At 44.3% G+C, this 22,717-nt stretch overlaps 1 protein-coding gene across 2 annotated transcripts in view; it reads left to right on the top strand.

The window, feature by feature from the left end:
* Window positions 1–22,717, top strand: part of MFGE8 (milk fat globule EGF and factor V/VIII domain containing) — a 184,425-nt gene that overhangs the window by 87,972 nt on the left and 73,736 nt on the right. For both annotated transcript variants that reach the window (XM_082254014.1, XM_082254013.1), the window contains exon 4: window positions 15,963–16,076. In XM_082254014.1, coding sequence (XP_082110140.1) covers window positions 15,963–16,076 — 114 coding nt within the window. The remainder of the gene's footprint in view (window positions 1–15,962; window positions 16,077–22,717) is intronic.

The following is a 22,717-nucleotide window of genomic DNA, read 5'->3' as shown; positions in this document are numbered from 1 at the left end:
GACGCTGGAGCTCACTTTTCCTTTAGAAGTGATATTACACATTACAAGCACCTGTCCTTGTGAGTTGAACTGTTAGTGCTTATTCAGATGGGCACTGGCATCTGTCACCTGGGCCAGGATGGACAGGAGGGGCACCTGCCCTGGGCACTGTGGTATGATGGGAGTTGGGGGGGGGGGGGGAGCGCTGTGCTGAAGAGGTAATATGGTAGGAGGGGAATTTTTTTTTTTTTTTTGGGTGGGGGGTGGATTTGTGCTAGTAAGGATGATTTGGGGGGTATTTGAACTTTAAGGGGAAATTTGGGGGGGGGGGGGCATCTGCTAGGAGGGGGGAAGGGGGATTTGGAGTGGGGGGGGGGGAGGATGTGTACCCGGAGGGAAGATTTGAGGAGTAGAGGATTTGTGTTGGGGTTTGGGCAAAGATTTGTGCTGGGATGGGTGGTTTTAGCAGGGGGGCGGAATTATACTGGAAGAGGGGGAATTTATGCTTGGGGGGCTAACCATGCAGATTAGTGCTCAATGTCTTTTTTTTCCGGGGGGGGGGGGGGGGGGTTTAGCTGACATATAATGCTCATACATCTTTGGGAGGAGGGCACAGTTTGGCATGTTCACCCTGGGCTCTAGATGACCTTGTCCCGGCACTGCCTGTCATGCATGCATGAGCCCTTAATGATTCCATCTGCATCCACCAGCGGCTGCACAGACACAGCTGAATGTCAAAATGTAACAGGTATGTGTGCAGGAGCGGGTTCAAGCATCGGAACACAGACCGTGTGCTTTTAGGTCTATGACCCCGACACTTCTGTAAGATTTTAACATGTGGCTGTGTCCGTGCAGTCTCTGTGTCTGTATCCATTTATATAGGCTGTCTGCAAGCAGCTTGGGGTACAGAAAAGAGTGGGTTATGCATGCAGGATGGGTGCCAGTGCCCATCTGAATGAGCCTTAATGTTCCTTTCATGGGGGGGTTGGCTAAAGCAGAGCTCTGGAAAAAGCAAATATTGCCGAACTACAAAAGGCATTTCTATTCCTTCTTGAATATTGGTGCACATTGTGTATATATTTTTTCCAGATCTGTGCAGTAATCCAGTGTGAAATCTCTCCTTCATGCAGGAGCTTCCTATAATACATAGGAACACTCACTGCTGCTCTCTCTCCTTGTGCAGGGTGACTGGTCTTGTATCAGCCCCCTCCTGTAGTTTTTTCTGCAAGCAGGCTGTAGTGGGTGGAGCCTGCTGGGGCTATGTGCAGCACAGTGATGTCACCACTACTTTCACATAGTGCCGTATTTTTCGCTCCATAAGATGCACTTTTTTTCCCCCCAAAAATGGGGGGGAAATGTCTGTGCGTCTTATGGAGCGAATGCTGAGTCCTCCCCGCTGTGTCTGCTGGGTCCCGACTCAGCCGTCACTTAGGCTGGCCATACACTATACAATTTTCTTGTTTAACTTTTCTTTCGATTTACCAAAACCATATAATAGGAGGTCAAACCTAAACACTTTCAATGTGTATGCAATCAGGCAGGCCCTTGCACTACATAGTTGAAGGTAAATCTAAAGGAAAATGAATAGGAAAATTGTATAGTGTATGGCCAGCCTTACTTGCATGGAGCTGCTACTTCCTTTATAGGTCCGGCTCACAGGCAGAGTGATATCAGATGCAATCTGCCTGTGACAGGAGGAGCCATACACAGGAAGCAGCGGCTTTGCTCTGTACTGCAAGCCGCATGCTTCCCGGGCTCATCAGACACAGCGCCTACAAGCAAATCCCTGCAAGTATCCTTGTTGGTGTTACTGTATACTGTGTGTGTGTGTGTGTATATATATATATATATGTATGTGTGTGTGTGTGTGTGTGTGTGTGTGTGTGTGTATATATATATTTGGGTCAGAATATTTTTTTTTTTCTTGTTTTCCTCCTCTAAAAACTAGGTGCGTCTTATGGAGCGTAAAAAACAGTAATAATCGGGTTTGTAAAGGCATTTGGTGCATACAAATCCTTTGTGGCTATTGAGGAATATGCTAAGATTTTTGTGGCCCGAATTTAGCTTTAAGGTAATAAAAGCACACTGTGTGCACTCAACTTTAGGCTCCATTTACACTTGCGTGACTTGTCATGTAACTTTGGACACTAAAGTTGCATGACAAGTCACACCCCATGTTTGTCAATGACAACCGTTCAAATATGTGTGACCTAAAATCACAATGACTTTGAAAAGGTTCCTGCATTACTTTGGTCTGACTTTTATGTGATTTGAGTGCAATAGACTGCAATTTAAAACCCTCAAAAGTCGCAGCAGAATGTTATACCTGTGACAGTTATGAAACAGTTGTCCAATGTCATCGGTCAAAGTTGCATCCAAATTGCACCCATCCAAAGTTGAGTCAGACTTTGGGGTTGTACAGGTGTGAATGGAGCTCTCTTGCTGATACAGGGCCATAGTTATGGGGTTGGGTTTTTGTGTTGGCGTTTAAAAAGAAAGCTGAACTCTAACAATACATTTCTCTTATTTGCTCTCTTCTAGTCTTGGTAAATAAACCTTCGACAGCCTTTTATTATATTTGTATGGCAAGTGCAGAAATCTTGTGAGCTGACAACTTGCTGTTCCCTCTGCCTCTGGACTGTTTTCATTCAGTTAAAGTAATATTAAAGAGGTTGTAAACCTCCAGAAAAATAAAAATAAAAGAAACCTGGAAGACAAAGGCATAATGAGCTAGTAGGTGTCTCCTACTAGCTCATTATGAAATACCTTAGAACAAAGCCCCCACAGTGCCGCCTGCTCACCGTAACATGTCTGACATGTTCAGCCGTCTTACTTCCGGGTTCACGCCATCTGGCCATCTGATTGGTGATATCACTCCCGCGCATTCACGCGGTAGCCGCTGTTCACAGCACAGGGATCTGAAGGAACGGTGGAAGTTTAGGAGATATTTACAATTCCTATAGTTAAAGCGGTTGTAAACCCGAAAATGAAAAAAAAAAAAACCTGCAAGACAAAGCCATAATGAGCTAGTATGCATCGCATACTAGCTCATTATGCATTACTTACCTTAGAACGAAGCCCCGACGCGGACCCCCGGACATCGCTGCGGGCGCCGCCATGATCCGGAAGCGTCTCTTCCGGGTTCGGCGGCTCCGGCTCTGTGATTGGCCGGAGCCGCGATGACATCACTCCCGCGCATGCGCGCGGGAGTGATTTTCCGGCAAGCTGCCGGCTAGGAAAACCTTCAGAGCGCATGCGCCGCTCGCGTGAGCGGCTGCATGCACTGCAAATATCTCCTAAACCGTGCCGGTTTAGGAGATATTAATTATACCTACAGGTAAGCCTTATTATAGGCTTACCTGTAGGTAAAAGTGTCAAAAAGCGGGATACTACCTCTTTAAGTCTTATCATAGGCTTACCTATAGGTACAAACATTACTTGGGGGTTTACAATGACTTTAAAGACTTTTTTGTGTTTTTTTTTTTTTGTTAAACATGTCCTACTTGCTCTGTGCAGGTGGTTTTTCACAGAGCAGCCCAGATCCTCTTCTTCTGGGGTCCCCCGCCGCACTCCTGGCCCCTCCCTCCTGTCGGGTGCCCCCACAGCAAGCAGCTTGCTATGGGGGCACCCGACTTGAGCCGCTGCTCTGTGTCCATTCACACACAAAGCCGTGGTTTGGCCCAATAGCCAATCAGGAGTGCGAGTCAAGACTCTTCTTGACATCGCTGGATCAAGAGGGGCTCAGGTAAGTGTAGGGGAGGGCGGAGTCTGCTGCACACGGAAGGTTTTTAACCTTAATGCATAGAATGCATGAAAGTAAAAAATCTTGTGCCTTTCCAACCACTTGAATGAAAACGTTGGGAAGGCAAAAATAAAGCTTCCAGCAGCATTTGAGGTTTTCTTTTTCTCTGCATTGAAAAGTAAAACGCGGAACCTGTTTTCATGTTATTCTAGTTGCAATCAATCTCCTACATGAAATCTGTGCTTTGTATATTCCAAACTGGTGGTACGAAAGTATTTTAGGATCTCCGACATAAACAAGCTGGGAAGGAGAATCGGAGCAAGGCTTTGCTGTGTGACTCATAACTAAAATCTTTCCGGAAATATTTCCAGGCTTATTTTATAAGCAGTTTGTCTTCTCTGTGACTAAACGCATAACTAGAGCAATGAATGAGTAATATGTCTTTGTATGACCTTGTTTGTCTTTATATACATTTCATAGATTGCTTGTGGGATTGTATGTGTGGAACATTGACATTGGCATGGAACACCCAGATAGACTAAACAGAATAGCATTCACTGGGGAACATGGCGGTAACAGTTCTTAAAGGAGACGCTCCCCTTTGGAACATGTTACATGTTTCACCTGTACCAAAATCCTGCATCTACAGCATCTCTTCTCTGATTCCTCCTCCCTGTGACAGTGAGCTGGGGATCTTCTCCCTGCGCTCACTGACGGCCTTTAAAAACAGCGCGGCTGTTCAACTCCACTCACACACCCCTTTTTTCTTAATTCACAGTTTCCTGTATATGAATGCCTGGAAGTACCGCCAACCATTGCAGCCGACGGCTTGTAGTTCTCAATGAACTGCAGGGGCGCTGGTGAGCATCCTGGTAGTCCATTAATCTTCCTGCTCTCAGGTAACTGCCTACCCGTACGAGGTACGAGCAGACAGCTATACTGAGAGTCTGCAGGAGCCTGAGATTGCACCCTCCATCTGCTAAACATGGGTGCAATGCTCTGCGGGCTCCTTTAGATAAAAAAAAAAATAATGCATATTTCTCTTGTTCATTGACAGACGCAGCTTCATATCTTCTTAGCCATTGGGGTTATGCTCCTCCCATCAGGAATAGGACACACGGCTAAGAAGATATGAAGCTGCGTCTGTCCGTGTACTTCTGGGGAAAGGATTTTACAGTAAGTCAAAAATCCATTTCTGTTTACCTGCATTTTTTATTATTTTTTCAAAAAGGAATGTATCATTTAAAGCATATCTATGATCAAAATGTAAAGCCATATATTCTTTTCCACACTGTATTTCAAATATTTCTAGCGTACGTCTTTTATTCTCAATGATCTTGAAGTTTGTAAAGTTACTTTGTGAAGATCCCCACACATTTACTACCTTGAATTGTGTGACACGTAATCGCTATGCCCTTTGAGTAAACACTGCTGTGTCACACATCACATCACAGAGCCTGCCATCTGAACTAGAGGAGCTGAGGAGGAGATTTGGGAGGCAGAGTCAGTATAAGAATCACTGCTTGCAGGCAGCAAGGTACCATGGGATATGTAGTCTGTAGAAATTGGAAAAAAAAACCCAGCAGAAGAGAAGCTGCAAAGCATGCTGGGAATTCAGGAAGTTGTGGAAAGAGACCGACCGCCAGCAGACAGGCAGAACTCACAACGTGAAAGGAGATTTTTCAAATAATATTTTATTGGATTGTCAAAAATAAATACTGAGTGATGTTCTAAAATCAAAGTGTATGCTGTGGCCATAGATTTCCTCTACTGAGTTTCTCAGTATGTATTATACTAGATGCCTCCAGACTGCTTTATGTTTTTTGGTGAGGAGACAAAAATATTAGTGATGCTCTGCATTTGGATATACTGTAATCAAAGTTTAGGCATACTATATCTGTGATCCTGGTATGTGAATATACAAAATTGCATTTATCATAAAATGCTGAAAAATCTTTAGTAACTAGCTTGTTGTGGCTGATGAATTCTGGTACTTGTAGTCAAACTGAACAGATCAATTCTAAGGCTGGGTTCACATACGGTATATGCAGGGCCGTTTTTTGTGCAGAGTCTGGCACGGTTACCATTCAGCAGTTCAGGTGCAAATTTAATACTTAAATCGCACCCAAAACCGTACTGAAAAACACAGAGGATCCTTTTTTAATGTGCACCGCAACCAGCCTGCATATATGTGAACCGGCTCCATTGAAAGCCAGTCAGGTTCACATGTTATGTGAATCCTATGCGGTTCAAAATGCATCCCATTTGCATATATGTGAACCGAGCCTAATTCCACATGCGCATGACGCTTCTCACCAAACAAAAAGTGGTGCATTCAGGGTGAAGCACTATATGTGCATGCGCAGTTAAACGCCGATGCAGAAGCCATTGATGTTTACCTGAGCACGGTCAAATACAGCCATTAAATTGTATTGATGGCTGTCCGCAGCATATGCAGCTCCCCAGGTGCCAGAAAACACTGGGAATTTGATGCTGCAGCACACAGGAGCTGCCAAGCATCCGTGTACATGAGATCTTTTATTATTGTTCAGTAAGTAGCTGAACTTGTAGATCAGGGGTGGAGAACCTACGGTTCGGGGGCCGTATGCGGCCCCCGAAGTCATCTGGTCCGGCCCCCCATGCAGCTGAGTCTGTGTCTCTCAGCTGACCTGTCAGAATGGAGCCGATGCTTCCTGTATAGTTCCTGCTCCATTATGACAGTCTGAGTGAGTCACAGGCGGAGTGATATCAAATGCACTCCGCCTGTGACCAATACAGGAAACATCACCTCTTCCTCCGGCGTGGCACTGCTACATTTCTCCTAGCCAGCATTTCCCACCAGCAGCACACACAGCAGTACCAGTCAGAGCTAGCAGTACCAGCCAGAACCAGCAGTACTCACAGCAGTACACACAGCAGTACCAGCCAGAACCAGCAGTACTAGCCAGAGCCAGCAGTACCTACAACAGTACCAGCCAGCAGTACCTACAGCACAGTACCAGCCAGCAGTACCAGCCTGAGCCAGCAGTACCAGCCAGCAGTACCCACAGCACAGTACCAGCCATCAGTACCAGCCTGAGCCAGCAGTACCCACAGCAGTACCAGCCAGCAGTACCTACAGCACAGTAACAGCCTGAGTCAGCAGTACCCACAGCAGTAACAGCCAGCAGTACCCACAGCAGTATCAGCCTGAGCCAGCAGTACCATCCAGCAGTACTTACAGCACAGTACAAGCCAGCAGTGTCAGCCTGAGCCAGCACTACCCACAGCAGTACCATCCAGCTGTACCCACCAGCAGTACCAGCCAGCTATACCCACCAGCAGTTCTTTTCAAAATTTACCACCACAAAAGTCGACTGCGCTCCAGACTGACCGACGCAAACCTGGAAAACCAGTTGCGAGTAGCAACATCATCAATACCAGCTAACATCACACACCTCACCAAAGAGAAGCAGTTGCAGCCATCACATTAGGGGTGAGTTAATTAAATGTTTGACCAAATATAACAGGCTAATTTTTAAGGTGATAATTTTATACGGCCCCCGAATGGTTTTATAAATACCCAAATGGCCCTTGGCAGAAAAAAGGTTCCCCACCCCTGTTGTAGATGTTGTGGTCTCAGGCAGATATGAGACCTGCTTCCTGGCTGCAACTAATAATTGTCACTTTTACTACCAAGTGTCTCTGGAAGTATCGCATACCTGGAGATCAGAAAGGTACGAGTTATAAATCGGAAACTTTAGATGCACAATGAATGCTTTAGCCATCTCTCCTACAGTATATGCCTTTCCTCCTGGTAGTGGTGTTTTGTTAGTAAAAAACATTTTGATGCTTTTTGAAGTGCGTGTAACGCTTTTTAGGCATGTCAAGTGCTTGGGCATTATTGATTTTTTTGGCCAGTATATTAAAGGAATACTACAGGCAAGCACAGTAAAAATCATAATTGACATGACAGCTTTTAAAATCGATCTGTATTGTGCAAATACATTAAAAAGCTCTCTTTGTACCTTATATTTGTTCAAAAGTGCTGCGGTCACGTGATTTTATTTCCTCAGCTCCCTCTGTCTTTTACAGCAGCTGGGCGTGCCATTACTCACCAGCTGATAGGCGTGTTCCAACATAAATAATTAATTTTCGGAAGTGACGTCGTCCTTTGTAAGAAGTGTGTGTCTCTCACTGCAACATGCAGTGAGCAATAACATACTTACCATGCCTGCTTGTCTGCTCGCTCTCTCTCTCCCTCCCTTTCTCTCTCTCAAGAAGCTGTTAGCCAAAACGAGGCTTTGAAGACAGGAGGATATCGTTCTCTGTCTGACTAAGGGGAGGAGAGATGGGGGCGGGGCTAGGCAGGACAGGGGCAGTTGTAATGAATAGTAGGCATGCCTGGGCAAGAGAGGACAACGTTTTCAGGAAGTAAAAGGCACCATGAAAATTTCAGATAACAGAAAATAGAGTTGGCGGTGAAGAACAGGAAGAAGCGGTTTGTCTAGTTTAGTTTAGATAAGACTTTCTAAGCTACATAAGCAGCTAGCTAAAAAATGAATAATATCAAAGATAAAGATATTTAACATACTATTAATAGGAAAAATTTAATTTTGACTGCAATTCCCCTTTAATCCATTCTAGCCATTGAAATAAAATCATGCTCAACCACTAAACCTAAATAATTAAGGTAGCTGCGCTAACCAGTTTCTTATACAAACCATCATAAATTGTCCGTGCAATATATTCCACAAAGTGCTTAAAGGCCGAAAAATAAAGTGCAAGTTAAGTAGACATAAAGCGCTGAAGTTGTTATAAAAAAGTGACTGTGCTCCATGCTGAAGATAAAGTAATACCCCCCCTATCACCACTCGCGTGCCCTCCCAGGACTGCACTCACCGCAAGTAGTGAGCATACACTGAAGTGGGTCAAACTGCACCTAATGCCTCTGTTCAGCCTTTTGTAATGTTTTACCATCCACACCACCAGTATGTTTCATAAACATAAGGAAAGAAATTTCATGGCGTAACACTGTTAATTAAAACTTCTTTCCGAAACCATAAAAAATGGGCTAGTGCCTCCCCTGGCACTCAGAATAATATGTCATCCATATTGTTAGGAATGCCGCTCCCCCGATCCCCACTGGATCCAGCTTGCGTTCCAAAAATCTAAAATTACGTAATGCCATGCATCTGCCCCTCGTACGCATTTCATCACTGGGAGGCATGTTTAAAGGTAGTGCAGCTATTTCATAAATATTTACTATCAGCCTCTAAACAAGGCTAGCATCAATGTGCATTTAGACACGCTTACATGCATTCAGGTATGTCAGACATTTTATATGCCAAAACGCCGCTGCGCCTGAGCACACTGGCAATGTGTGTGGTTTTTTTTTTTGCTTCTAAGTGCCTATGTATGCATGGACACATAGGATAACATGCAGAGGGGTGTTTAGAGGCAGAAAAAAAACACCAGACGTCCCTTATAGCAGCGTCAAATTGTCCGGTGTACATGAGGCCTAAAATGACTCTCATGTGACAGACCTCATAAGCCCCCAGGGAAGGAATGTGCAAGCTCTTCAAACATAAACTCTTTGTGGCTTATTCCCGGAGCCGGTAATGACGTGAAATGATTGCAGCATGTGCCCTGGGCCATTAGAGGACAATCTTGGTTGTACAATTCATATGACTTGGGACAATCCGCTTGAGATTAGAGAATTCAGTCCCCAAGAAAACAGACTGTTGTGCTGGAGAACTGCAAAACAATTCCTAAAATGCCTCCCATGTTTATCGGTCAGTGGAGGATGATTATCGCAGCAGGGAATGCTTGCAGAGTGGTCTGTTCTCTCTTATGTCCTTTATATATTCTTCCCTCTGTGTAAAGGTTCTTTTGGTTTAAAAGAAAAAAAAAATCTGTATTGGGGACTATAATATATATTCTCACATTTATTACACAAACTAGGTAGAGGGATCTGTGTCTTTTTTTAAAAGAGCATTTTGTAACATAATCTTTCTTTGTGGTTGCACAGGTTAAGCCTCAGTTCACTCTTCTGCGACCCCATTGTTGTGTGATTTTCATGTGACATTACAGTCCATGGGACTTTTAGGTCACGTTAAAGTCACATCAAACTTGCTTAGAGAAAGAGACGGAAGCGCCATCTAAATGCATTCATTTTAAAGCGCTCTAATACAACGGGAATAAAAACTCACAAGATGTAGAATGGTAAAGTGTATTGTATTCTACATCTTGTGAGTTTTTATTGCCGTTTTTGTATTAGAGCTGTTTTTAACTACTGAACTTGATGGTGCCTTACTCCTTTTTTTAATTTTATTTATTAGAGAGCTTGCTTACTCTGGGGATGACCGTCACTAGGGTTGCACCAATGCCGATAGGAAGCATTTGCATGGGTATCGGTACTCGGTAGCTGAAAATGATACCTTCTGGCTCAGTTCTTTCAGCTGTCAGCAGGATTTCCCAGCTAACACCTGAAATGTAATGAAAAGATGCCAGCAATTATTGGTTGTTAAGGAGCAGAGCGGTTGCGCCCTTAACAACCAATGACATTTCATCTGTCCTTGGGATTCCCCTCCCCACCTCCTTCTCCCCTCCCACCAGCTGTCACCCTTCTATTCTGGCCTGGTTTTGCAAACTCCGTGGAAGGGGAGGCAGGGGAAACAGAGGTAGAGCAGGCAGGGACTCAAAAATTCTTTGTACCAATGATCTAATCCCCTAATGTGCAGCTATTTTTTTTTTTTTTTTTTAAACTTTTTCGGGTCTCCTATGTTCAGTGGGTGTCGGGGGGACAGACAGCGAACTATTTAACCACTTCTGGGTTTAGGCGGAATTATCCATAGCAACGCTCCACACAATAACATAAAGGTTTGCCTCTTCTATTTCAATACCCAGGGGCAGGTCTGGAGCTCTGCTGCAGATTAATCCGCCTAAACCAAAAAGTGGTTAAATAGTCCGCTGTCTGTCCCCCGACACCCACTGAACATAGGGGACCTGGAGAAGATTTTTTTTATAAAAATAGCTGCACAGCGAGGGATTCGTTTATTGGTGCACAGAATTTTGGAGTCCCCGCGTCGCTCTACTTCTCGCCCCCCAGTCAGTCCCCCTCCACCCTGTCCTCACTTATACTCACTCCCCCCGCCTCACCTCACCCAACTCCCTAACTCCCCCTAAACCACCCCTCCACATACTCTTCCCAGGCGATTAGTATTGATAATTGATATCAGTGAGTAAAAAAAGTATCAGTACTCGGTGTTAAAGAAAAAAATGATATCGGTGCATCCCTGGCTGCCGCTGGTGCTTAGTGTTTTTGGACATTTAATTTTGACTTTAGATATTGTGGATTATTTATTCCTTCAGTTGGATGGACTTTGTAACCCTTTCTGCGCCACCATTTCCTATACATTTTGTGCATCAAATTGCAGGAGCCTTTTTAAATGTCTGTGACTTGAGTCGCATTGTATAAAACGACTCCTTTGAAATTATTGTCTCATGCGATGTGTCATGTAAGCGTGACTGTGCACAAAAAAAAAAGTGCATATGTGTAGCGCAGTGTGAATGAGGCCTTACAAGAATAAACCCGTAAAGATTATTTAACAGAATGTGACAAACAGGGCAAAGAAGCTCATGCACCTTTTTGAACCTTGTGCATTTTTTTATTCTCGCATTTTTCTTCCCATGCATAAAAAAAAATCACGGATCTTGTCTGGGGCTTTTGGGGTGCACTTAAAAATGAATGGTACCTTAAGCACTGCACGCATTCTTTGGACCTTATGTTCCCACACTACACCAGTATGAATTCAGCTTTAGTCTGATGTGAATGTAATGATCCGTGCAACTACGACTCTAGTGCATGCTGCAACTTTCCACTTCACACTTACGTAGAGCATGAATGCTTCCAAAGTTGCAAGATTTTGTTCACATTTGCAAAACACACTCAAAAAAGATGCATTTGTGTTGTCATTTATTGATAATGGCACCCCAAATGTGCAAAACTCACTTTTTTTTTTTTTTTGCATGCATAGGAACGGATGGCAGACATGGCAAAATGTTCATAAAGATGATTGGGCTTCATTGCTACATTTGTCACATGTAGGGCAGTCCATTAAAATAAATGGGATTCCCCTAAGCATGAAAACGCATATAAGCTCGACCGCTACATTAGTGGGAATGGAGACTTATGTCTGGTACACACAAGGAGATTATCGGATGAATGATCGTCCATTTCTCTTGTGCATGCTTGTTTCATATTGAAAATGAAGGTTACCAAAAATTCCCGTACAACAGAATAAAAATTTGGATGTAATGTATTGTATTTGTATTACAATAACTAGCGCTAGGAGTGCTTTTCTTTTGCGGTTTAATATGAACAAGGGAGAAGGATATGGAATAACGAGGTTGGTACGGGATGATAGGATGACATACCGTATATTGATATGAAAGCTTACGTATTGTAAGAAACAGGCTACTGTTGTGTTGTAAAATCAATGGAAGTAGAATAGGAACCAAATCCAAAGTATATACAGTATACAACAGATGGAGTCCAGGTCCAGAGATAAGGTAATACAAGATGACAGATTTCTCATCGGCGATGGTAGAAATCAAAATTTAGATTAAGGTAGTTCCATGGTCACATCATACAGTTTTATATAACCTAATCATTGTAATAATACAAATATTAGTTACATTTAATAATGCAATATAATCTTACTTGAAAAATCTCCTTTCTGCCTGTCTGCATGCCATCTTTTTCCACAACTTCCTGGATTCCCTGCATGCATTCAGTTTCGGCTGTTTACTTTTCATTTCTAAGGACTACATGTCCCATGGAACCTTGCTGTCTGCAGAAGGCAGGCTCTGTGAAATGTGTGATACAGCAGTACCTACTGAGAGCATAGTGATTGCGTGTCATAGAACTCCGATTAACAGGAGTAGGCTAGACATAATAAAATACAATATGGAAAAGAATATAATATAATTTGCAATTTGACTACAAATACGCTATAAGCATAACCATCAAGACCTACAGTAATGTCACCTGGGTTAAGTTAATGTAAGGGTAATGTTAATGGGGTCATGATGGGCAAATTATAGGCTGGCAAGGCAGGTTTTTGTAGTTTACAGGGTAAAGTTGGCCATACTGTACACTGTGCCAAATTTACTTCATGGATAGCTCTGCCGGCTTTGCTTTGTTCGACGAAAGTCAATTGTTTGAGTTTTGTTGAAGCATACTGGAAGATTTTCAGCCAAACAGCAGCTGCATCCAGTCAGATGCAGCCACTCTTTGGGTATTTTGACAGCCGATGCAGCTGGCTATTTAAACTAAAATAACCGCAGCTGGAGCATCAACGTGCCTGAGCTCACAAATGCGCTTCTGGAAGAATGGTCAAACATTCCCATAGACACACTCCTAAACCTTGTGCACAGCCTTCCCAGAAGAGTTGAAGCTGTTATAGCTGCAAAGGGTGAGCCAACTCATTACTGAACCCTACGGGCTAAAGGCCTGTACACATACTGTAAGAAAATCAGAAGTAAAATTTTGTCCGATGAACAATCTGCCTATTTTTGGATTGTTAGTATGGTGCTTTCAACTGCCGATTACGAATTTTCAGACGACAAAAACTGGATGTGCAGGCTATAAAAATGTTATCCTACGTTAAAGCGGAGTTCCGGGCAGAGAAACGATTTTTTCCTGAACATACCCCCGGGACAGTCAGGGCTAGCACATTCCACAATGGCTAGCCTCTGATCTGTCCCGGTTCGCACTTACCTTTTAGACGTTTAGCTCCCAGGAATCATCGCGAGGCAGGAAGTGACGGGGTGAGCCTCGGCGCTGGAGGAGGAAGCTGTCATAGGTGAGTATTTACGATCTTCAATAAAAAGGTGAGTAAACAAAAAAAAAAAAATAACTATCCAATTCCTTTTCAGGTGAGGCATACCTAGCGGAGGGGCACAAAAAAAAAAAAATCTTTTTTGTGCCCGGAACTCCGTTTTAACACATCGTTTGCTTTTCAAGTTTAATTAGTACAATTTTCAACCAAAAAAAATGGTAAGAGCAAGACTAGGCATGCTCAGAAATGAGAGAACACATACAAAGCAATTCAACACGACATCACTTCTGAAGTTGTATTCTGTCGGACGGGAATTTTTGGATGAAAGTTATTTCTTCACTTTCAATATGAGACCAGCGTGCAACAAAAAACGGACAAAAATTGGCCCGATAATCTGATTGTGTGTGTGAGGCTTTAGACTGAGATGCCATTAAATCATGGGTGTCCAACCGACTTCTCTGGGCCACATTGAGTGTAAAGAAATTTTCTCGGGCCGCATATAAAATATATTCTATAGTTAAGGTATATAAGTAATAAAACACCGCTGTGCCCTTCCTGTGCTGCCCCCCCCCCCCCCAAGCACTGATTTAACACAACTAGTGGATGATCCCCTCCGAAGCAGCCTCTGTGGCCGTTCCCCTGAGTCAACTTCCTTCCTCCCCAGCAAAAAATAAAAAATAAATTGTCAGGGGGCAGTGGGCCCAGGTTGGACATGCCTGCATTAAAGGCAGGTGTCCCAATACTTTTGACGTGTGTGTGTGTACGCACTAGGAACTATAATTACCTTTTAGTGTTTCATATTTTTATTACTTTTTTTTTTTTTTCTCCCAACAAAGAAGAGGATCTCAAAAGGTTTTCTAGTCTCAATGTAACCGTGGAATACCCTGGACACGCTCTCCACTAGTTGGTGCACAAAAACAGTTTTTTATCCACTTTAAGTTGAAACTTCTTTAAAAATTTAAAAACAGGGAAGAAGACAGATTTGTTCCTTTTCTTCTGTATTTTTTTCCCTAGCAGTCAGCAGGTTACACAAGCCTTAAGGTTTCCACTGAGGTTGGATAATTTTAAGCTGATGGTTTGCAAGTATAAGAACCTCTTCCTCCTTTTTTTTAATTTTTAAATTTCTTTATTATTTTGGCAGTCAAAAAACGTGAATAAGGTACCGAATGTCTCTAATTGAGATTTTGAACGATTGTACTCAGCATTGAATTTTCTGTATATTGCAGAAATGTCTCCAGTTGAGCCGGCCATATACGGGTAGATTTGTGAAGAAACTTTTTTTGCGAAAACTTGTATGAAAATTTTCAGTACGTCCAACGACTTGACAAATGTCTGTTTTCCAAAAGTAAATCAAATTTATTGATTGATTTTGTAATAAATGGACTTTCCCGAGCAAAAAATTACATACAGTGCTAGAAACTTTGCAAAAAGAATTCCATCTTTTCTTTGAATTTTCTTGTTACTTCTGTTGCAAACAAATGTCAATTTGATCCCACTAATGATTAAAAAAAGTTGGAGGAACATTTTGAAAGGGAAACATTTTAAATGCAATCCTATTACTGTGTAGCCAGCTTTAAAAGAGATGTATGTTTTTTTTTTTTTCTTTGTATCTTTTGTATCTTTCCCCCATGGGCTGTAACACTGCGAACTGAGAAATCGAACACCGCTGATCGCTCGGCTCGCACAGCTCCCTCAGCAGAGAGCTGCTGACTGTTGGTCACTGGCTCTCAACCCTGCCCCCCCCTTCCATCACTCAGTGGAGGACTAGGCAGTGGAGGGGTGGGAGCTGCCGACTCAGGCTCTCAGCAGATTGCTGACAGGATGAGCTGGCTACCAGTCCAGGCATGTGGGAGGATCCCGACTCCATTGTTGCGATCTTGCCCCGGATCAGCTCTGTGACGTCAGCTGACATCGAGCTTCAGTCCGCTGTCTGCTGAACACAGGTCACAGGAATGCAGAACAAACTGCACTCCTGTGTCGGAGGGGAAGAGGCAGAGATTGTGCAGATCCGCTCCAGGCTGGATACAATCTTATCCGCTCCAGGCTGGATACAATCTTATCCGCTCCAGGCTGGATACAATCTTATCCGCTCCAGGCTGGATACAATCTTATCCGCTCCAGGCTGGATACAATCTTATCCCCTCCAGGCTGGATACAATCTTATCCGCTCCAGGCTGGATACAATCTTGCAGTGGGCTGTAGATTAGATCCCGGGATTACACTGATATTTGGGTGCACAAATCATGAAATGTTCTTAACATGAGAGTGAGGATTGTGCAGCACATTTTGTGGATGATTTGTGTGAGTTAGACATAGAAATTTCCATGATAAAATAGACAATCGTTTTCTATGTCCTCACTTCACTTCATGTTTTATCTTGGCTTGTATTACAATTAATTCCCCTTCTTATTCCCCAGATAACAATCATTGTTCTTCATTGCCTTGTAAAAATGGAGGAATTTGTAGTCACAGTGACGGTGATTACAGCTGCAGATGTGCATCGCCCTATATTGGGAAATCTTGCCAAATTCGTAAGTCGTTTTTTTATCCTAATTTACTTTACTTGTTAAATGTCTTGTTTTTTTTTTTTTTTTTTTTTGGTATTAGCAGTATAGTAAAGATTTGGATGGCCTTTTTATTATACTGACAGATGCTGGCACTCCTCCCAACCCATAGATGTTTAAAGGTCATAATGATAGATTCATCCTAAAAGTGAACTTAGCTAGAGGTGATTACCCGTGTCATCATCAAAGACCATCTCTCTGTATAGTGAAAGAAAAGCTAGATACTAAAGGAAACTCTGCTGACTGCTGGAAACTCCAGAAATACTGTCAGATTTTGGGGGAACCCTGAGCACAATGAACAGGGCTACATAGTATTAGGCAATTTTTATTAATGTCTTTGCTGTTTCTGTTGCTGCCAAGAAGTCATTTTATACTAATTTCAATGAAGGTCAGGAATAGCTTGAAGTTGGGGGTAGCCTTGAAGTTGGGGGTAGCCTTGAAGTTGGGGGTAGCCTTGAAGTTGGGGGTAGCCTTGAAGTTGGGGGTAGCCTGGGTGGTAGCCTTGAAGTCGGGGGTAGCCTTGAAGTCGGGAATAGCAGAAATGCTGTTCTTTTTCTTTCTTTCTTTTAAAGCCTAAGTGCAGCTTAGCCTGTTTGTGTTTTTGGCTGCATTCATGCCTTCAAAGAGGTTGTAACCCTAAAAAGAAAAAAAAAAAATCCTGTTCTTTTGAAGCAGGTTAGTTAGCATAGTGCTTGTGCTGTCTAATCTGTCCCTTTCTATGCTGTAAAAAACCTGGTTGATCCTGCCTGTTCCTGTGCCCCCCCCTATGTACACTGACCATGGTAATCATGGCTGCTGATCCATGGTACCATGATCCGTTTACGTGCCGCCATCATCCCGCTGCTCTCCTCTCTTCCCCCTCTCCCCCTCCCTCCCTGCCTGTCAGCTCCTGTGTGTGAGTGATCCCTTCTCCTCCCCTTCTAAACTTTTTTTGTAATAAAAGAAAAAAGTATTTAAACGACAGGAAATTTTTTTTGCGCTAACGGAGGTGCGGAGGGGTGGAAAGGAGGGAGCTTCAGTATGAGAGTGAAGATCTGCTTCAAGGTTTGGTTCACATCTATGCAGGTTGCAGTTAATGTGTTTTTCAGGTGCGTTTTGTGGGCACAAGTTTTTGATGCTTTTTTTTTTTTTTTGGCTAGTAGTAAAGTATGATCTTTCTGTTCACAGAGTGCAACTGTGATGCGACTTGCTGACTTTGAAGTCACATCAAAGTTGCATCAATGTTGTCTACTAACCCTTTGTGCGCAGTCACGTGTTAGGGTTAAGGGTCAGTATTAGGGTTTGGGTTGGCAGTAATTGTTAGGATTAGAGTTCTAACCCTAAAAATTACCCCTAACCCTAACATTTACCCCCCAACCCTAACATTTAACCCTAACTCCAACCCTAATTCTAGCCCTTAACCCTAACATGCGACTTTGTACACATAGGTTCCTGCACTACTTTGATACGACTTTGAGTAAGTCATAATATGAAACATAACGTGGCGCCATTTTAAAAAAATAAAAGCATTTAAAAACACCAATCTTGGTGTGATTGAATGCTTTTAAGTGCAGAGGAGGGATTTGGGGTCTTATAGACCCCAGATCTCGCCGTAAAGAGTACCTGTCACTAGGGATCGATCAATATCGTTTTTACCAATTTTCAGCCACCTTTCAGGCCGATAGCCGATATTAGGTGCCGATATATTCTGTACATTTTAGGTTTTTATTTTTACACTGTCCTTGAATTTTATTGCTGTCACAAGGGATGTAAACATCTAATAGGCAGTGACAGGTACTCTTTATGGAAGGATCTGGAGTCTGTAAGACCTCAAACCCCTACTCTGCACTCAAAAGCATTCAAAACGCCAAGTTTGGCTGTTCTGAATACAGTACTGTAATTTCTTTACAATCTGGCGCCTTTATGGCTCCTTTAAGAGCGGTGGAAGACAGTCGGGGGAGGGGGAAGGTTTCCTCCCGATGCTTGTAATAATAGCCGAGCTTAGCCGCGTTGGTTATTACAAGAAAGCCGACCGTCGGTGAACGCGCGCATCGGTCCTGCATGCAAACCGCAATGGTCTCTCACACATATGAGATATCACCGCCAGCGTCAGATCATGGGCAGTAATTCTAGCACCAAACCACCCGTGTAAATCTAAAGTGGTAACTTGTAAAGGCTTTTAAAGCGGTTGTAAACCCTATAAAAAAAAAAAAAACCTGCAAGACAAAGGCATAATGAGCTAGTATGCATCGCATACTAGCCCATTATGTTTAACTTACCTTAAAACGAAGCCCCGACACGGACCCCCGGACATCGATGAGGGCGCTGTCATGATCCCTCGTCGTCTCTTCCGGGTTCGGCGGCTCCGGCGCGCTGATTGGCCGGAAGAGATGGCTCCAGCGCGCTGACTGGCCGGAGCCGCGATGACGTCACTCCCGCGCATGCGCGCGGGAGTGATTTTTCCGGCAAGCTCCCGGCAAGTTAATTGAAGGTCCCCCCGGACCTTCAGAGCGCATGCGCCGCTCGCGCGAGCGGCTGCATGCACTGTAAATATCTCCTAAACCGTGCCGGTTTAGGAGATATTATTTGTACCTACAGGTAAGCCTTATTATAGGCTTACCTGTAGGTAAAAGTGTCAAAAAGCGGGATACAACCGCTTTAAAGTGCCGCCTGTGGATAGTATAATTGATGTCGTTTTGTTGCCGTTGCACGGGCGTGCGCAATTTTACAGCTTGACATGTTTGGTATCTATTTACTTAGTGTAAGATAATCTTTTATATTTTATCTAGGGATGCACCGAAATGAAATTCTTGGCCGAAGCCGAATAATAATGAAATGCTTGGCCGAAGGCCGAATACCGAACGCGGTGTTTCGCATTTTTTCCATTTATTTTGCCAATTTTTAGGGGGCACGCTGATGGGCACATTTTATGTTAGGGGGCACTCTGATGGGCAAAACAAAACATTTAAATCAGCGTTGCTCTTAACATAAAATATGCCCATTAGCGTGCCCCTTAACATAAAATATGCCCATCAGAGTGCCCCTTAACATAAAATATGCTCATCAGCATGTCCCTTAGCATAAAATAAGGGGCACGCTGATGGCCACATTTTATGTCAAGGGAGCACTCTGTTGGGCACATTTTTTTTCTTTTTTTTTTTAAGGGGCACTTTATAGGGCACTCTAATGAGCATGGCAAGTGGCAACATATGGCAAAATATGCCAGTCTGCACACTAATGCTTGTGCAGCTACCGTATTCTCCCCCAAATGTGCTCCACATACCTGAACTGCAGTCAGGTCGGAGCCAAAAGCCGCGAACAGGGGGGCGGGGCGTGCACATAGTGTCACGCTCGCTGGACCTAGTGTGAAGGAGCCGCAGTCAGGAGCAGGGGGCGGGACGCGCGCGTGACGTCACACCCCCTACTCGCGGCCGGACAGGACACCAGCGGCGTGTGAGCAGGGAGCCGGGAGCTGCAATGAGGAAGGAGACTGAAGGACTCCTAGGTAGCGGGCTCGCGGTCCGGGCGGGAGCATCGCGCGGGCCGCCATTTAGTGACCGCCGCTGACATTGTTCGGCACAAATTTATTCGGCCTTTTTACTTATTCGGCCGAACACCGAAAGTGCTATTTTTTCTATTTTCGGCCGAATAATGTTCGGCCACCGAACATTCGGTGCATCCCTAATTTTATCAAATAAATTGGGTTCTGCATTTTTTTTTTTTGCATTAAAATGAAAAAAGTGTATTTCCTTTATCGTTCATTGACAGACGCAGCTCCATATTCTTCTTAACCATTGGGTTATGCTGCCCCCTACAGGAGTAGGGCACTAGGCAGGAAAAAACTTTACCACGCCTATGGGGCATACACCTACTCACTCTGCTATAGGATTCAATTTGTTTCTGCCTAGTTTAGGAGTAGGCCCTAGTTCCCGGCTGGGACTTCGGTCTTAGCTTATTTTTTTTATTTTAAAGGGAACCTTTGTTAACAATTTTTAATTTTTTAGCTAGTTATGTTCCTGAGAGAACTGCAATAAACAGCCGGACTGGGTTTCGGACTGGATATCGTAGATCCTTAAGGTCTCCCAGTCCAGAGCGTGTGCAGGTTATAGCCCAGCGCTAGGCCTCACCACTACAGAGCCCCAATGGACGGGGACTGGCCCGCGAGTGAAACACCTCGCCAGGATGCACACAAGCAGGTTTGGCCTGAGTCACAGCGTACCCCTTGGCCGTCAGCACCCCCACCCTAAGTGGAGAGGTAATATGTCCGGAGTGTTGCCCACCCGATGGTTGTTGGTATGGTGAGTAGTGTCCCTCCATAGCTCTGGCGGTGGGGGCGCACCGATGCCGCTAATGCAGACCCGCTGGGATGGGGGGGTTAGTCCTGGTGGCGGTCATATGCCACCAGATCATTCGACCTCTTAGGGGGTCCTGGAGACCGCATTGCCGAGGGGGCCGCCATTTTCTTGTAGAATCGTTCAGCTCCATTTTTCAGAAGTTTCTATTGAAATGAATGGCAGCTATTTTGTTGTGGGTTCCCAATAGGAATGCATTTGGCGGCCATTTTCTCGGAGTCCACAAATGCTGGACAGCAGGGAGTAGCTAGGCCTTTACTCTAGTGATGACCCAGGTACTTCCTCTTCCTGTGAAGTTCATTTCTCTGATCCTATTCTCCTCCATATCGGATGGTGGTATCATGTCTATTGGGGTCCCTGTAGATCTTTCTCTCTCATCCTGCTATCTGCAGTTGCAGTGGCTGGGACTTTTAGTACTGCTGGTGCAGCGGTGTGGGTCCCTTTTTTTTTTTTTTTTTGCAGTTTTCTTAAAGTGACTATTCCAGGGTTCATATGGAGCACCAGGAACAAGTTTCATGTACAGATCCCCTCCTTGTCGTTGCGGGGACCTCCGGGTCGCAACCCCTGTCTGCCTTAAAAACGGTTTTGGAAAACCTAGTGACACAAGGTGGATTTGGTTTTTAAAAAATACCACTAGTAAAAAGCGCCCTATGCCCTCCCCTGCCTCTCCTGTATCCTCACATTCTGAGGTAGATATGGCCACCACAGACGCAGGTTACCATGAGGGTTCTGCATCATCGCACTCAGATGGCGAGGATGACCTATCTGCAGGCACACGGGAACATGCACTGGTTGAGGCACTTAGTGTCAGTGCGGGAAACTCTAAAAATGGCGGATGATTCTGCAGCGTCAGACGCAGGTGTCTTTTGGCACACGCAAATCCCAGAAGTTGGGCAAGGTGTTCCCTTGTCCAGAACTTTTTGACAAAATTGTCTCTGACCAATGGGGAAGCCTCAAACACATGTTAGTGGTGCCGAAGCGTTTTAAGAGGCGCTCTCCATTTGTGGACGCTGTAACCACAAAATGGACCCTTCCACGAAAGGTGGACTTTCCAGTTCTCCAGACTGAACAAATCTACTGTGGTCCCGGTGGTGGAGTCTCCGGTCTTTAAAGACCCTGTAGATAGAAGGATTGAGTCTCTGTCCCGCCACTTACATCTAATAACAGGCTCAATACTTAAACCCATCTTCGTGATCACTCTGGTGTCCCAGACCATAATGGAATGGGAAAAGTTACTAAAAAGTGACCTGGAAACAGAACCGCTACCTCAGGGACTGACAGAGCTAACGGACCAAATGGTCCAAGCCCTACTATTTATATGTGATGCCTCGCTAGATGTGGCCCCTCTTGTAGCCAAAGTATCTGTAGTAGGAGTAGCCATTAGACACATGGTGTGGCTAAAAAAAAAAAACTGGTCAGCGGACCAGGCTTCTAAAAAGGCTTGATCAGAGCTCCCCTTTACGGGGGACCGCTTGTTTGGACCCTTATTGGATGAACTGGTCAAGGGGCTTACAGGTGGGAAGAGTACTCTTCTTCCTCAATCCTCCAAGGTCAAGTCACCACGTAATAGACGAGGGCCTTATTTTACAACACACAGGCGGCCCTTTCGTGCCTCCGGCACCTAGGAGAAAGGATCAAGGATCTAACCATTCAGGTCTTCTGGGGGTACCTTTGAGAACATTAGGGAGATTCCTCTGCTTACCTTGTCACAGAAGGTAAGCTTTTTTGGTGGCTATTACCTCTGCTTGCAAAGTATCGGAATTGGCGGCGCTATCCTGCTGTTCACCTTATCTGGTGGTCCAGAGATAAAGTAGTACTTTGTCCTAATCAGTCATTTCTTCCTAAGGTAGTTTCTGATTTCCATTTGAATAAAAACATTGTGCTGCCTTCACTCTGTACTAAGCCCAAGCATCCCAAGGAAATTGCCTTGCATTCTTTGGATGTGGTTCGGGCAATTAGGGTTTACCTGGCGGCTGCTGAATCTTTCAGGAAATCAGATTCTCTTTTTGTCCTCAGGGAAAGACCTCGAAAGGGATTGGCTGCGTCTGCTGCGACCATATCCAGATGGATCAGGCAGACAGTAGTACAGGCTTATTTCCTGAAGGGTCAGGTTCCTCCTTACCCTGTGAAGGCGCATTCTACCAGAGCGCTGAGTGCTTCCTGGGCTTTTCGCCATCAGGCTTCAGTAATGCAAGTTTGCAAGGCGGCAACTTTGTCGTCTGCATACGTTCAAAAAATTATACAAAGTAGATGTGTTGGCATCCTCGGATGCTTCTT

The sequence above is a fragment of the Pelophylax lessonae genome (genome assembly GCF_965119305.1).
Source record: "Pelophylax lessonae genome assembly, chromosome: 4".
NCBI classification, from domain to species: Eukaryota; Metazoa; Chordata; class Amphibia; order Anura; family Ranidae; genus Pelophylax; species Pelophylax lessonae.
The sequence above is the reverse complement of the archived record's forward strand: the minus strand, read 5'-3'. Positions and strand labels throughout refer to the sequence as shown.